Source organism: Hemitrygon akajei, chromosome 2 (genome assembly GCF_048418815.1).
Source record: "Hemitrygon akajei chromosome 2, sHemAka1.3, whole genome shotgun sequence".
Lineage (NCBI taxonomy): Eukaryota > Metazoa > Chordata > Chondrichthyes > Myliobatiformes > Dasyatidae > Hemitrygon > Hemitrygon akajei.
The window spans coordinates 55,828,148-55,843,816 of NC_133125.1; the positions used below are offsets into that span (position 1 = coordinate 55,828,148).

Here is a 15,669-nt window from a genome sequence, read left to right on the forward strand (position 1 = left end):
AACTCTTGCATGAGAAGCGACTTGGATCTGCTCCAACTTGCTTATTGTCACTATAGATCAACAGCAGATGCCATTTCATAGACTTGTCACTCAACCATGGAACAACTGGACACTGAATATCCATACATCAGGAAGCTCTTCGTTGACTTTAGTTCTGCATTCAACACTATCGACCCCTCAAAACTGATCAATTTGCTCCAAGACATCGGCCTCAGTTACTCCTTGTGCAGATGGATCTTGATTCTCTGTTTGCTTTAGATTTATGACTGTGAAGTCAAGTACAACTCCAATGCCAAATTTAAGTTTGCTGATGACACCACTTATTGTTGACCGAATCAAAGGTGGTGACGAATCACCATATAGAAGGGAGATTGCAAATCTGGCTGGTTCCCCAACAACTTCTCACTCAATGTCAGCAAAACTAAAGAGCTGATTATTGACTACAGGAGGAGGAAACCGATGTTTCATAAGCCAGTCCTCGTCAGGAAATCTGAGGTGGAGAGGTTCAGCACCTTTAAATTCCTTGGTGTTATCATATCAAAGTATCTGTCCTGGGTCTAGCACATAACTGCCATTACAAAGTAGGCACAGTAGTCCCTCTGCTTTCTTAGAAGTTTGCATAGATTCAGCATGTCATCACTAACTTGGACAAACTTCAAAAAGTAATAGGTAGTCCAATCCATAATGGTTAAGGACCTCCCCACCACTGAGAATATCTACAGGGAGTGCTGTCACTGGAATGCAGCATCCATCATCAAGGAACTTCACCATCCAAGCCATGCTCTTGCTGCTACAATCAGGAATGAGGTGCAGGAGTCTCAAGTCCCATACCACCATGCTCAGGAACAGTTATTACCCCTCAATCATTGGGCTTTTGAACGAGAGGGCTAACATCACTCAACTTCATTCACCCCAACACAGAACTGATTCTACAATCTGTGGATTCACTTTTAAGAGTTCCACAACTCACGTTCTTGACATTTATTGTTTATTTATTTATTTTGTTTTCTCTTTGTATTTGCATAGCTTATTGTCTTTTTCACATTGGTTGGTTGTCCTTTGTGCATGGTTTTTCATTGATTGTATTGTGTGTGTTTGTATTTACCGTGAATATCTGCAAGAAAATGAATTTCACAGTAGTATGTGGTGATGTATATGTGCTTTGATAATAAATTTACTTTAAACTTTGAGGTGGCTGTGTAACACTTGTTATTTTTAGATGCAGGAAAAAAATTGTTCTGTCAAGATTTTATATATAAAAGCAAAAATTTGCACATTCAGGAAATCTGAAAGAAAACAAATAGGTTATGCAACATTTCTGGAGAAAAAATTGAGCTTTCATAAGTGGTCTTCCACTTTTTGTGTATTGATATAATAATGGATTTAACAGAAGCATAAATTTGCAGAGGTGTAGAATTGATGTATTTTTGAAAGTCATTGACCTGTTGTAAATACACCAGGAGAGGCAACTTTAAAAAAAAGTTTTTCAAAATTTTATGAAATGTTACATAGAAACATAGAAAACCTACAGCACAATACAGGCCCTTCACCCCACAAAGTTGTGCCAAATGCATCCCTACCGTAGAAATTGCTAGGCTAACCTGTAGCCCTCTATTTTACTAAACTCCATGTAACTATCTAAAAGCCTCTTAAAAGACCCTATCGTATCCCCCTCCACCACCGTTGCCAGCAGCCCATTCCACGCACTCACCACTCTCTGAATAAAAAAAATTACCCCTGACATCTCTGTACCTACTCCCCAGCACCTTACACCTGTGTCCTCTTGTGGCAACCATTTCAACCCTGGGACAAAGCCTCTGACTATCCACACGATCAATGCCTCTCATTATCTTGTACACCTCTATCAGGTCACCTCTCATTCTCTGTCGCTCCAAGGAGAAAAGGCCGAATTCACTCAACCTATTCTCATAAGGCATACTCCCCAATCCAGGCAACATCCTTGTAAATCTCCTCTGCATCCTTTCTATGGCTTCCACATCCTTCCTGTAGTGAGGCAACCAGAACTGAGCACAGTAGTCCAAGTGGGGTCTGACCAGGGTCCGATATAGCTGCATCTTTACCTCTCGGCTCCTAAATGAAGGCCAATACACCATACGTCTTCTTGACCACAGAGTTAACCTGCGCAGCTGCTTTGGGCGTCCTATGGACTCGGACCCCAAGATCCCTCTGATCCTCCACACTGCCAAGAGTGTTACCATTAATACTATATTCTGCCATCATATTTGACCTACCAAAATGAACCACTTCACACTTATCTAGGTTGAACTCCATCTGCCACTTCTTAGCCCAGTTTTGCATTCTATCAATGTCCCGCTGTAACCTCTGACTGCCTTCCACACTATGCACAACACCTCCAACCTTTGTGTCATCAGCAGACCATCCCTCCACTTCCTCATTCAGGTCATTTATAAAAGTCTGTAAGAGTAAGGGTCCCAGAATAGATCCCTGAGGCACTTCACTGGTGACTGATCTCCATGCAGAATATGACCTGGCTACACCCACTCTTTGCCTTCTATGGGCAAGGCAGCTCTGGATCCACAAAGCAATGTCCCTTTGGATTCCATGCCTCCTTACTTTCTCAATAAGCCTTGCATGGGCTACCTTATCAAATGCCTTGCTGAAATCCATATACACTACATCTACTGCTCTTCCTTCATCAATGTGTTTAGTCACATTCTCAAAAAATTCAATCAGGCTCATAGGGCACAACCTGCCCTTGACAAAGCCATGCTGACTACTCCTAATCATATTATACCTCTCCAAATGTTCATAAATCCTGCCTCTCAAGATATTCTCCATCAACTTACCAACCACCGAGGTAATACACACTGGTCTATAATTTCCTGGGCTATCTCTACTCCCTTTCTTGAATAAAGGAACAACATCCGTAACCCTCCAATCCTCGGGAACCTCTCTCGTCCCCATTGATGATGCAAAGATCATTGCCAGAGGCTCGACAGTCTCCTCCCTCGCCTCCCACAGTTGCCTGGGGTACATTTCATCCGGTCTCGACGACTTATCCAACTTGCTTTCCAAATGCTCCAGCACATCCTCTTTCTTAATATCTACATGCTTGAGCTATTTAGTCTGCTGCAAGTCATTGCTACAATCACTAAGATCCTTTTCCATAGTGAATACTGAAGTGAAGTATTCATTATGTACCTCTGCTATTCCTCCGGTTCCATACACACTTTCCCACTATCACATTTGATAGGTCCTATTCTTTCACATCTTATCCTCTTGCTCTTCACATACTTGTAGAATGCCTTGGGGTTTTCCTTAATTCTGCCCACCAAGCCTTCTCGTGGCCCCTTCTGGCTCTCCTAATTTCCTTCTGAAGCTCCTTCCTCTTAGCCTTATAATCTTCTAGATCTCTAACATTACCTAGCTCTCTGAACCTTTTGTAAGCTTTTCTTTTCTTATTGACTAGATTTATTACAGCCTTTGTACACCATGGTTCCTGTACCCTACCATAACTTCCCTGTCTCATTGGAATGTACCTATACAGAGCTCTACACAAATATCCCCTGAGTATTTGCCACATTTCTTCCATACTTTTCCCTGAGAACGTTTCCAATTTAAGCGTCCAATTTCCTGCCTGATAGCCTCATAATTTCCCTTAATCCAATTAAACGCTTTTCTAACTTGTCTGTTCCTATCTTTCGCCAATGCTATTGTAAACTATGGTAGAATTATGATCACTATCTCCAAAATGCTCTCCCATTGAGAGATCTGACACCTGACCAGGTTGATTTCCCAATACCAAATCAAGTACAGTCTTTTCTCTTGTAGGCTTATCTACATAATGTGTCAAGACACCTTCCTAAACACACCTAACAAACTCCACCCCATCTGAACCCCTCGCTCTAGTGAGATGCCAATCGATACTTGAGAAATTAAAATCTCCCATCACGACCACTCTGTTATTATTACAATTATAACAATTATTATTGTTACCATATTTCAAATATTTATGCAACTATTCAAATACACTGTTAACTTTGATCTTTAACTTTTATTATTAGTGAAAAATTAGTGATTGTAATTTTACTTGTTTTTAAATCTCCCCTCAATTTAGACATCGTGTTTCCTGTGTTGGATATTCTTCGTCTGGCTGTAAGACATCCTACAGTAAATGAACACTTCTGCAGTGAACTCTACAGCAAGCAGTTCAGCAACTACCTCTTAAACAAGATCAATCTACAGGGAAAACCAGCTAATCAAATGCTTATTCTCCGAACAGTTTGTAACTGTTTTGCTAACCAAACACATGGCTCAAAGCTCATGATGTCCTTGAGGGAGGCTATACTCTCTCAAGCAATTGAAATGAGATCAGCCAGGAACAAGAATGTTCACATAGCACTGTCCACTTTGATATTAAACTATGCAGTAAATCTGCATGCAGGAAATGATATTGAAGGTAAAGCAAATTGTTTATCCATTATAAGTGCAGCCATGGAAGTCCTCCAAGATTATGAAGCAATTTTCAGACTTTTGGTGGCCCTTGGGACAATTATAAGTGATGATCCAAATGCCTTGCAACTAGCTCAATCGTTGGGAGTTGATTCACAGATCCGAAAATATTCTTCTGTTTCAGATCCAGCTAAAGTTGGGGACTGTTGTAGATTTGTTCTGAAAGTGCTATAATGTCTAATAATAGATTTTCAAGGGTTGTAGTCAAGTGGTATTCATTTTGTTTGCGTTATTCCTTAAACTCTGTCAAATAATATATGAAAGGTAAAGAAACTGAAATATTTGATTCTTGTGATAAAGTTGTTGCAGAAATACAACATACAATAGTAACAATAAAGGAATTATTAAAATGTGTTTTATATTTGAATATCATCTTTTGCTTTAAGATGTTTCTCATTTAGGATAGTGACCTTTTATGTGTAAAATTGCTCCTGTAAACATCTAAATTCTCTTCGTCATTACTGATTTCTAATTGAAATTACACCTTTTATTCATTGGTACTTTGAGAGTGCTATTAATATTTCTAAGCTTGTTTCATGTTGCAGGAATTTGTACCTTTGGTGTAAACAATTGGTATGGGTTTGTTGGACATGAAAATCCCATTAACTGACATTAAGACTCCTAAAATGGATTGAGCCATTTACCCTCTGTTCCTCCCATGATGTATTTTATAGATAATGGAACTCATCAGATAACAGAGTAGCTAGTTTTAACTGTATGATATGAATAACTAATGCTATATTTACTTTTTTTCTGCATTGAAAGGCAGGTTTAATCATAGAAAATGTGATTTAAAAAAAAAATATGTTTGCTTCATGTGTTCTTCTAGAATTGGGTTCTTCCAAATTAATTCTTGAGCTTATCCAGCATGGCATTCCATTGTTTCCATTAGAACTGATCCAGACTCACCTTGTTAAGATGTTATCAATAAAATTTAGTAGATTTTCCAAGGAAAATAAAGAAGTTTCTGAATGCTCATTTTATACCCAAATACAAATTTAGTGCTTAAAAAAAACTGAACTTCTGTCTCAGTTCTTAACTTGTGACTAGTAAAATTAACCTAGTTAACAGTAGAATTCATTCTTGTAGCCAAAAGCTTTTTGCTAAATTGCGATCATCACATGACAGACAGTGTCTGAATGTACAGTTGGAATATTCTTAGCATGCTGATAGATCCATTAGCAGAAATTAATTTCTCAAGTGGCTCCACCTTCAAGTGACTTGATCTTATCAGGGATGGTGTTCCAGCGTATTTATTATGAGATCAACAGGATTGATGCTTATAATCTCTGTACATTTTTTGTATTTAACTTTGGACTGTAATTGTAGTTATTCTAAAACCATATGAACAAAACCTCAGTCTGGCCAGCTGAAATTGACAGAATATCATTAAATTTATGTTCCTCAAGGAATTTATATGCTTATGTTTAAGCATATTACAGCATGTTTAATCTGCTACTTTGTAGATGCACCACTAAATTGCCCTGTAAGTACGGTTCAGTTGTTGATGCATTTTCTGCTAAGTTAGGAATTGTGGGTTCAATTCATTTCGACAGAAAATTTTACAGAGTACTGCATTATCAAAGGTGTGATCTGCTTTTTGCTGTCTAAATTGGCATAACAGATGTCATGGGGTAAGAATGAAAAGAGGTAAACTGGCCAAAAATTTTTCCATTATCATCATCATAACTAAAACAGATCAACAAGTCATTAGCAACACAGACAAATACTCTTTGTGCTTTGGATCATTGTCTTGTTGCATCATCGAACTTCTGTTAAGCTTTAGGTTGGTGTTATTACTCATCTCGGACTTCTTTCAGTGGCTTCATATTACAAAATGCAAAGTGGACTAGATGTTCCTCTTGTGAAACCAAACTTGCAAATGATCTAATTCTGTGCAACAGTTTTAGTTGATGCTTGCTAACTATAGGCAAAACAGGATTCAGTGCAGGGGGAGGGGTGTTGTAATTGTGATTAATGTGGTAAAATTGTTTTATAATGCTTGCTGTTCGGACAGAGTGTGTACAATCTTAAGGGGAGAATAGTAAAGCAATGGAGGAAGAGAGCTCCATGCATGTATCCATAGTATGCTCAGCGACAAGAACTAGAATAGATTCAAGACTTCCTTTTACATTACTGTGCAAAAGTTTTGGGCACATATATAGCTAGGGTGTAGAAAAACTTTTGCACAGTACTGTATTTGTTGATGTGGAGTGGAGAGCAAGTTGCGAATCTGTCAGGAGCAAAGGATATTGGCAATGCTGAGAGCGGGGCATTGCAGGAGGGGTATAGAGGTAAATGACTGCAAACTGGAAGATTCACTCTGGAGCTCTATAAATTTGAGATATTTTAGTGGACTAACGTTAATTTTAGTGAATAGGATTAAGAGGAGTATCTTGGCTAGCTTACCAATATAACTTCACTGCTTTCCATCTGGCACCTCTTGTCAAGTTTAAGTAACAGGTGAGGTCCTCAGTTCAACATCTCAACCAGAGGGCAGCATTTTGGAAACTGCAATCTCCAGTCATTAATTTGGGTATAAGAATTAGAAAAATAATAAGTACTTTATTGATTATGGATGGAAAATTATTTTGTTACAGCAGCATTTAAAACAGCAATAAAAATGTTTAATATTAAGTATGGAATAATAAGTTCTAGAAGAGAGCAAAATCGCAGAGCAATTGGAAGTAGTATTAACTGGATTCTTCTTGTATAATTTAACATTGGTTGATAGGCACATGCAGCGTTGCCAACAGTCCTGTTTGACTTGTGTAAAAGGCAAATTTGAAAGAAATAGGTCATCCTGCTTTCATGATTTCCTGGTTTGTACATCTGTTCTACAAATAAAGTACCTGACCAGGAAATCAAAAGTAGAATTTTTGAGTCAGATTTGCTAGTGCCAAGCTGGTTTAAAACAAAGATAATTTCAATCCAAGCAACTCATACAAAACGTTGCAGGAACTCAGCAGGCCAAGTAACATCTATGGAAACGAATAAGCAGTTGACGTTTCGGTTCGAGACAAAAGTCAGGAATAGTAAAAAGGATGAGTCAGAGTATGAAGGTGGGGGGAGGAAGAAGAAGTAATAAGGGAGTAAGATGATGGGTGAAACTGGGAGAGGGAGTGAAGCAAAGAGCTGGTAATTCGATTGGTGAACGAGATAGGAGAGGGCAGAAGGCAAAAGAAGGGGGAGGAGCACCCGGGGGGGGGGGGGGAGGCGATGGGCAAGTAAGGAGATAAGGTGAGAGGGAAAAAAAGACGGAATATAAGATGTTGCTCCTCCAACCTCAGCGTGGCCTCTGGGGCAGTACAGTACGGGAGGCAATGGACAGGCATGTCTGACTGGGAAGTGGAAATTAAAATGGGTGGCCACTGCGAGATACCGTTTGTTCTGGCGGGCGAAGTGGTCTCCCCCATCCATATTCAGGAGGTCAGACCGGGAGCTTCGGATACAGCACACAACCGCAGCAGGCTCGGGTGAAGTGTCACCTCACCTGGGAGGACTGTTTGGGTCCCTGAATGGTAATGAGAGGAGGAGGTGTAGGGGCAAACTAGCTAGCACTTGTTCGGCTTCCAAGGGTAAGTAGTAGGGAGGCGATCAGTGGGGCGGGCTGAACGAGCGCTGACGCTCATTGGACATTGAGCGTTCTCCGACTCCGCTGCCGTCTCTTCTATTGGTTGCCCCGCAGGCTCCGCCCAGCCGACCCACGAACTCTAATCACACAGGAAGCAATGACCTATCCTCTTCCGGCCGCCGGTCCAGACCGGAGTCGGATGATGGCGGGGAAGAGGTCGGGCAGAGATAAGAAGCGGAAGCGGAGCCATGGCGAAGAGAGTCATAGCGAGAGGAAACGCCTCAACTCGGACTCCAGTGCCGTCGAGGTGAGGGCAGCGCCGACGGACAACCGTGGCTAATTCGGGATAAAGGTGTTGATTGTCTTGGGCAATCCTGTTCCCTCCCCATGCCCTTTCCCCTCACACGTACCTAGGCCCTTATGCTTTGTCTCCTCTACCTCATTGCTGCACCCCTGCAAGCGAGTATCGGTACCGACCTACTACATCCCGTATCTGTCGTCTTTAACCCAGTCTTAAAGCCTCTTCGGCTTGACACCTGGTACCGAGACTTGAAGCGGTAAAAGGATTCTGGGGTCAAGCGTCTTGGGGTAGGCACAAAGTATTCCAATCCTGGTATCAGTAGTGATCATTTAGATCCCAATCTGGTGTAAACTGGTAGTTATCCTCTGCCTCATGTATTCCAGTACAGGTTCTCTAAGGCTAGGTATTGGCCAATGCTCCCAAGTGCCCTGATACACTCTTAACACTGCTGTAACAGACTATTTCTTCTTAAATTCCAGTACAGGCACTTAGAATGAGGTGGACCTCATTGTATATAGTTTATGATTATCTGCAATATTGTTTTTGTTTGCTTTTATTCTGTACAGAGAGAGCTCAGGGAAACTGGCATTAAATTCCCTGTATGTGTCCTCATATTTGGCGTTAATAAAGGATTCTGATTCTGATTACACCTGGATCTTAGTATGGGTTTCTTTTGCTAACTTATCAAGCATCCATTCACATACCCCAGTTTGCACACACATACTGCCTCTGTGGTTAACCTTGAGCCAACCCCTTGCAGCTGGCTGTTGATTCCTTGTCCATGTTCCCTATCACAGTCTGCTACATCTGAGTATCAGTGCTGATTTTTGTTTCATACATCTACCCTAAGCACCTGTTTGCTGTCCCTGTGATCTTTAGTCCAGAAAACCAACTCTTGCACCTCAATATCGACCCTGTTCTCTTCTTGCCCTGTAGCTCATCACTTGTATCTGGTGTTATGTGTGATGAGAAAGCCATGGGAGATGGGTTCCAGAGTTGACCCCCTGTGATGTATGCTGCTAACGAGAGAGAGAGAGAGAGATAAAGAGGGGGAGAGGCGCCATGCTGCACATGCTGATAATGAGAGAGACACAAGGATTTAAAATTATGGCTTCTTCGCTGATTGTTGACTTTACTTCCAAGGACTTTTGCGACTTTGCCTGCTTGTGTGAATCCTAGCTGACACAGCAGAGTGATGCCAGGTGCTTGCTGAGACAGCAGGGAGTGGCCCAGTTTCATGGACGTGGTCAATAGACAATAGGTGCAGAAGTAGACCATTCGGCCCTTTGAGCCTGCACCGCCATTCTGAGATCATGGCTGATCATCTACTATCAATACCCGGTTCCTGCCTTGTTCCCATTTCCCTTGATTCCCCTATCCATAAGATACCTATCTAGCTCCTTCTTGAAAGCATCCAGAGAATTGGCCTCCACTGCCTTCTGAGGCAGTGCATTCCACACCCCCACAACTCTCTGGGAGAAGAAGTTTTTCCTTAACTCTGTCCTAAATGACCTACCCCTTATTCTTAAACCATGCCCTCTGGTACTGGACTCTCCCAGCATCTGGAACATATTTCCTGCCTCTATCTTGTCCAATCCCTTAATAATCTTATGTTTCAATCAGATCCCCTCTCAATCTCCTTAATTCCAGCGTGTACAAGCCCAGTCTCTCTAACCTCTCTGCGTAAGACAGTCCGGACATCCCAGGAATTAACCTTGTGAATCTACGCTGCACTTCCTCTACAGCCAGGATGTCCTTCCTTAACCCTGGAGACCAAAACTGTACACAATACTCCAGGTGTGGTCTCACCAGGGCCCTGTACAAATGCAAAAGGATTTCCTTGCTCTTGTACTCAATTCCGTTTGTAATAATTCCATTAGCCTTCTTCACTGCCTGCTGCACTTGCTCATTCACCTTCAGTGACTGATGAACAAGGACTCCTAGATCTCTTTGTATTTCTCCCTTACCTAACTCTACACTGTTCAGATAATAATCTGCCTTCCTGTTCTTACTCCCAAAGTGGATAACCTCACACTTATTTACATTAAACGTCATCTGCCAAGTATCTGCCCACTCACCCAGCCTATCCAAGTCACCCTGAATTCTCCTAACATCCTCATCGCATGTCACACTGCCACCCAGCTTAGTATCATCAGCAAACTTGCTGATGTTATTCTCAATGCCTTCATCTAAGTCGTTGATGTAAATCGTAAACAGCTGTGGTCCCAATACCGAGCCCTGTGGCACCCCACTAGTCACCATCTGCCATTCTGAGAAACACCTATTCACCGCTACTCTTTGCTTTCTATCTGCCAACCAGTTTTCTATCCATGTCAATATCTTCCCCCCCAATGCCATGAGCTCTGATTTTACCCACCAATCTCCTATGTGGGACCTTATCAAATGCTTTTTGAAAATCGAGGTACACTACATCCACTGGATCTCCCTTGTCTAACTTCTTGGTTACATCCTCGAAAAACTCCAATAGATTAGTCAAGCATGATTTGCCCTTGGTAAATCCATGCTGGCTCGGCCCAATCCTATCACTGCTATCTAGATATGCCACTATTTCATCTTTAATAATGGACTCTAGCATCTTCCCCACTACTGATGTTAGACTGACAGGACGATAGTTCTCTGTTTTCTCCCTCCCTCCTTTCTTAAAAAGTGGGATAACATTAGCCATTCTCCAATCCTCAGAAACTGATCCTGAATCTAAGGAACATTGGAAAATGATTACCAATGCATCCGCAATTTCCAGAGCCACCTCCTTTGGTATCCTAGGATGCAGACCATCTGGACCTGGGGATTTGTTAGCCTTCGGTCCCATCAGTCTACTCATCACCATTTCCTTCCTAATGTCAATCTGTTTCATTTCCTCTGTTACCCTATGTCCTTGGCCCATCCATACATCTGGGAGATTGCTTGTGTCTTCCCTAGTGAAGACAGATCTAAAGTACTTATTAAATTCTTCTGCCATTTCTCTGTTTCCCTTAACAATTTCACCCAATTCATTCTTCAAGGGCCCAACATTGTTCTTAACTATCTTCTTTCTCTTCACATACCTAAAAATGCTTTTGCTATCCTCCTTTATATTCCTGGCTAGCTTGCGTTCATACCTCATTTTTTCTCCCCATATTGCCTTTTTAGTTAAGTTCTGTTGTTCCTTAAAAATTTCCCAATCATCTGTCTTCCCACTCACCTTAGCTCTGTCATACTTTTTTTTTAATGCTAAGCAATCTCTGACTTCCTTTGTCAACCACTGTGGCCCCTTTCCCCCCTTTGAATCCTTCCTTCACCAGGGGATGAACTGATTTTGCACCTTGTGGATTATTCCCAAGAATACCTGCCATTGCTGTTCCACTGTCTTTTCTGCTAGGATATCCGTCCATTTAACTTTGGCCAGCTCCTCCCTCATGGCTCCATAGTCTCCTTTGTTCAACTGCAACACTGATACCTCCGATCTGCCTTTATCCTTCTCAAATTGCAGATAAAAACTTATCATATTATGGTCACTACCTCCTAATGGCTCCTTTACTTCAAGATCGCTTATCAAATCCTGTTCATTACACATGGTCAGTTGATGGATGACTGGTACTCCAGCAGGGGCGATAAAAGGCGAGTCTGCTGAGACACAGGCAGACATGCCACTGGACACTGAAAGGGTGTTGTGCACCTACAGGAAGATGGGGGCTTGGAGGATTGATTCAGGGGAATCAGTCAGAGGCTCACAGTATGTGAAACCAGGCCGGTGGGGGCTTGTGTGTGTGTGTCCACCCACGCCTGGGTGACGAGCCCACCACTGAAGAACGGTCTGGCTTGGAACGGAGGGGTCATAATCAGTGACCACAACAGTACAACGGAACAAGAAGACAACGGAAGGTTTGCCTGCTGCAGCTGCTCATCTCTCGCTCGCGCGCTCTCTCTCTCTCTCTCTCCAACGTCACAACAGCAACTACCTCGACCCGAACTGAACTGAATTCTGCATTATCTTAAGACTATTCATTTACCCCTAGACTACGATAGAGCTTGGTTTTGATTCTTATTCCTGCACTTCTGTATTTATCATTGCTAATCTGTTTTATATGTATATTTGCATTTTTGATACTGTATTACTTAGTTCACTAATAAACACCTTTAGTTACAGTACCACCAGACTCCAACGTATCATTCCATTTCTGCTGATTTGGTAACCCGGTCACGGGGTACGTGACACTGGTAAAATGCCTTATGTCTTGTATACCCTGGTATTAGCCACATAGGGTGTTAGTTCTGTGCACAATGTATCTGGGTATTGAATCTTTAAACCCCAGAGTAAACCATATGCCTCATATTCCTTAGTAATGGCCTTTTTATCTGGTATTGTTCTTTTAAACCATGTAACTCTTGCGTCTAGGTGTTAACCTCGTTCTCTCTTTACCCTTCCAGTGAACCCTTATATCAGGGCACCTGCCCTATGTCCCATATTCCCTAGTACTCTCCACTTGTGCCCGGTTATTACTGATCATGTGCCACATACAGTCAGTGGCCACTTTATTAGATTCTGGTCAAGTAACCACAGTCTGTATGTTTGTGGTCTTCTGCTGCTGTAACCCATCCACTTCAAGGTTGAAATTTTGTGTTCAGAGGCACTCTTCTGCACACCACTGTTGTATTGCGGGTTTATTTCATTTACTGTTGCCTTCATGTCAGCTTGAACCAGTCCAGTCAATTTCCTCTGACCTCTCATTAACAAGGGGTTTTCGCTCACTGGATGTTTTTTCTTTTGTCACACCATTCTCTGTAAACCCTAGAGCAGAGGTTTCCAACCTATTTTATGCCATGGTCCCCTACCATTAATTGAGGTGTCTGTAGACCCCAGGTTGGGAAACCCTGCTCTAGAGACTACTGTAGGTGAAAATCCCAGGAGATCATTGGTAGCTGAGATACTCAAAACACCCCATATGGTACCAACAACTGTTCCACAGTCAAAGTCACTTAGATAGTACTTTTTCCCCCGTTTTGACATTTGGTCTGAGCAACATTAGCCTCTTGACCATGACTACATGCTTTTATACATTGAGTTGTTGCCACATCATCTGTTGATGAGATATTTGTTTTAATGAGCAGGTGTACAAGTCTCCCTAGTAAAGTGGCTACTGAGTGTATAACCTTGTACCAATTATCCTGTACCTGGTACTGAACCCAGTACATCATTTACCTGGCTGTTGATGAATTGTACCCAATTATCAATATTGCTTCATACATACTGTAGTATTGACCTCATGTACCTTGGTTTCAACTTTATGGCCCATTTATCCCAGTGGAGATATTTTGTGACATTAGCATGTCGCAAAGGTAATGCTGCGCTTGTAATGGGGGATTTCAGCATGCAGGTAGACTGGGAAAATCAGGTTGGTACTGGACCCCAAGAAAGGGAGTTTGTGGAGTGCCTCCGAGATGGATTCTTAGAACTGCTTGTACTGGAGCCCACCAGGGAGAAGGCAATTCTGTATTTATTTTTGTGTAATGAACCAGATTTGATAAGGGAACTCGAGGTAAAGGAGCCATTAGGGGTTAGTGACCATAATATGATGTTTTAATCTATAATTTGAGAGGGGGAAGGGAAAATCGGAAGTGTCAGTATTACATTTGAACAAAGGGGATTATGGAGGCATGAGGGAGGAACTAGCCAAAGTTGACTGGAAGGATACCCTAGCAGGGATGACAGTGGAACAACAATGGCAGGTATTTCTGGAAATAGGACAGAAGTTGCAGGATCAGTTCATTCCAAAGAGGAAGAAAGATTCTAGGGCGACCTTGGCTAACAAGGGAAGTCAAGGACAGTATAAAAACAAAAGAGAAGAAGTTTAACATAGCAAAGATGAGCAGGAAGCCAAAGGATTGGGAAACATTTAAAGAGCAACAGAAGTTAACTAAAAAGGCAATACAGGGAGAAAAGATGAGGTACAAAGGTAAGCTAGCCAAGAATATAAAGGAGGATAGTAAAAGCTTTATTCGGTATGTGAAGAGGAAAAAATTAGTTAAGACCAAAGTTGGGCCCTTGAAGGCAGAAACGGGTGAATTTATTATGGGAAACAAGGAAATGGCAGACGAGTTGAACAGGTACTTTGGATGTATCTTCACTAGGGAAGACAGACAATCTCCCAGATGTAATAGTAGACTGAGGACCTAGGGTAACGGAGGAACCGAAGGGAATTCACATTAGGCAGAAAATGGTGTTGGGTAGACTGATGGGACCAAAGGCTGATAAATCCCCAGGGCCTGATGGTCTGCATCCCAGGGTACTTAAGGAGGTGGCTCTAGAAATAGTGGATGCATTGGTAATCATTTCCCAATGTTCTATAGATTCAGGATCAGTTCCTGAGGATTGGAGGGTAGCTAATGTTATCCCACTTTTTAAGAAAGGAGGGAGAGAGAAAACAGGGAATTATTGGCCAGTTAGCCAGACATCAGTGGTGGGGAAGATGCTGGAGTCAATTATAAAAGATGAAATAGTGGCACATTTGGTTAGCAGTAACAGGATCAGTCCGAGTCAGCATGGATTTACGAAGGGGAAATCATATTTGACTAATTTTCCAGAATTTTTTGAGGATGTAACTATGAAAATGGACAAGGGTGAGCCAGTGGATGTAGTGTACCTGGACTTTCAGAAAGCCTTTGATAAGGTCCCACATAGGAGATTAGTGGGCATCATTTTTTAGATTATAAAATGCCATTCTTGCATTCATACACAATAACATTCAATATTTTTAATATAAGACAGAAATAATGTTTGCGTATTTTAGTACTGTAATTGCTCTTGTTCTTGAAGGCAGGAAGAATTGCTTCAGAAAAGGAAACAACCAATGAGCCCAGTGACTTGGAAGATGGAGGCCTTGACCTTGGTATTTGCTTGAAACCAATCAGTTCCTATATCTCTGACAGAAAAGAAATGCTTGAGCAGTGTTTCAGAGTTATAGGAGAAAAGAAACTCCAGAAGATGCTCCCAGATATTTTGAAGGTACCGTAGCAAGAAACCATTTGATAAAAATTCTCAGAAATACTCCATGCCATCTTTATTCTTTGCTTTTTAAGTAAATAAATGGGTAAATAAGAGTAAAACAGATTTTTCCCCTCAAAATAGGTTTGTTTTCAGTTTTAATTGACTGATTATTTTTGACTTTTAAATTCTTAACTTTAAAAAAAATTGTTTTTGAACTAAGATTTACCTTTGTAATATTGCAGATAATCTAGTTCAAGTAAATGTTTAAAAAGTCAGATAGTATCTGGAAGGAACTGAATTAAAGTGGATTTAGAG

At 41.5% G+C, this 15,669-nt stretch overlaps 2 protein-coding genes across 4 annotated transcripts in view; both read left to right on the top strand.

The window, feature by feature from the left end:
• The window catches only part of plaa (phospholipase A2-activating protein), a 56,057-nt gene extending 51,209 nt beyond the window's left edge, over positions 1–4,848 (top strand). For all 3 annotated transcript variants that reach the window (XM_073072464.1, XM_073072454.1, XM_073072475.1), the window contains one exon: positions 4,100–4,848. In XM_073072464.1, the coding sequence (XP_072928565.1) occupies positions 4,100–4,668 (569 nt within the window). In that variant the 3' untranslated portion in view covers positions 4,669–4,848. The remainder of the gene's footprint in view (positions 1–4,099) is intronic.
• Positions 4,849–8,210: 3,362 nt separating this feature from the next.
• LOC140741961 (caspase activity and apoptosis inhibitor 1) overlaps positions 8,211–15,669 on the top strand; it is a 61,644-nt gene continuing 54,185 nt past the window's right edge. Inside the window, exons 1-2 of the mRNA XM_073072583.1 lie at positions 8,211–8,375; positions 15,184–15,372. Of these exons, the coding sequence (XP_072928684.1) occupies positions 8,226–8,375; positions 15,184–15,372 (339 nt within the window). The 5' untranslated portion in view covers positions 8,211–8,225. The remainder of the gene's footprint in view (positions 8,376–15,183; positions 15,373–15,669) is intronic.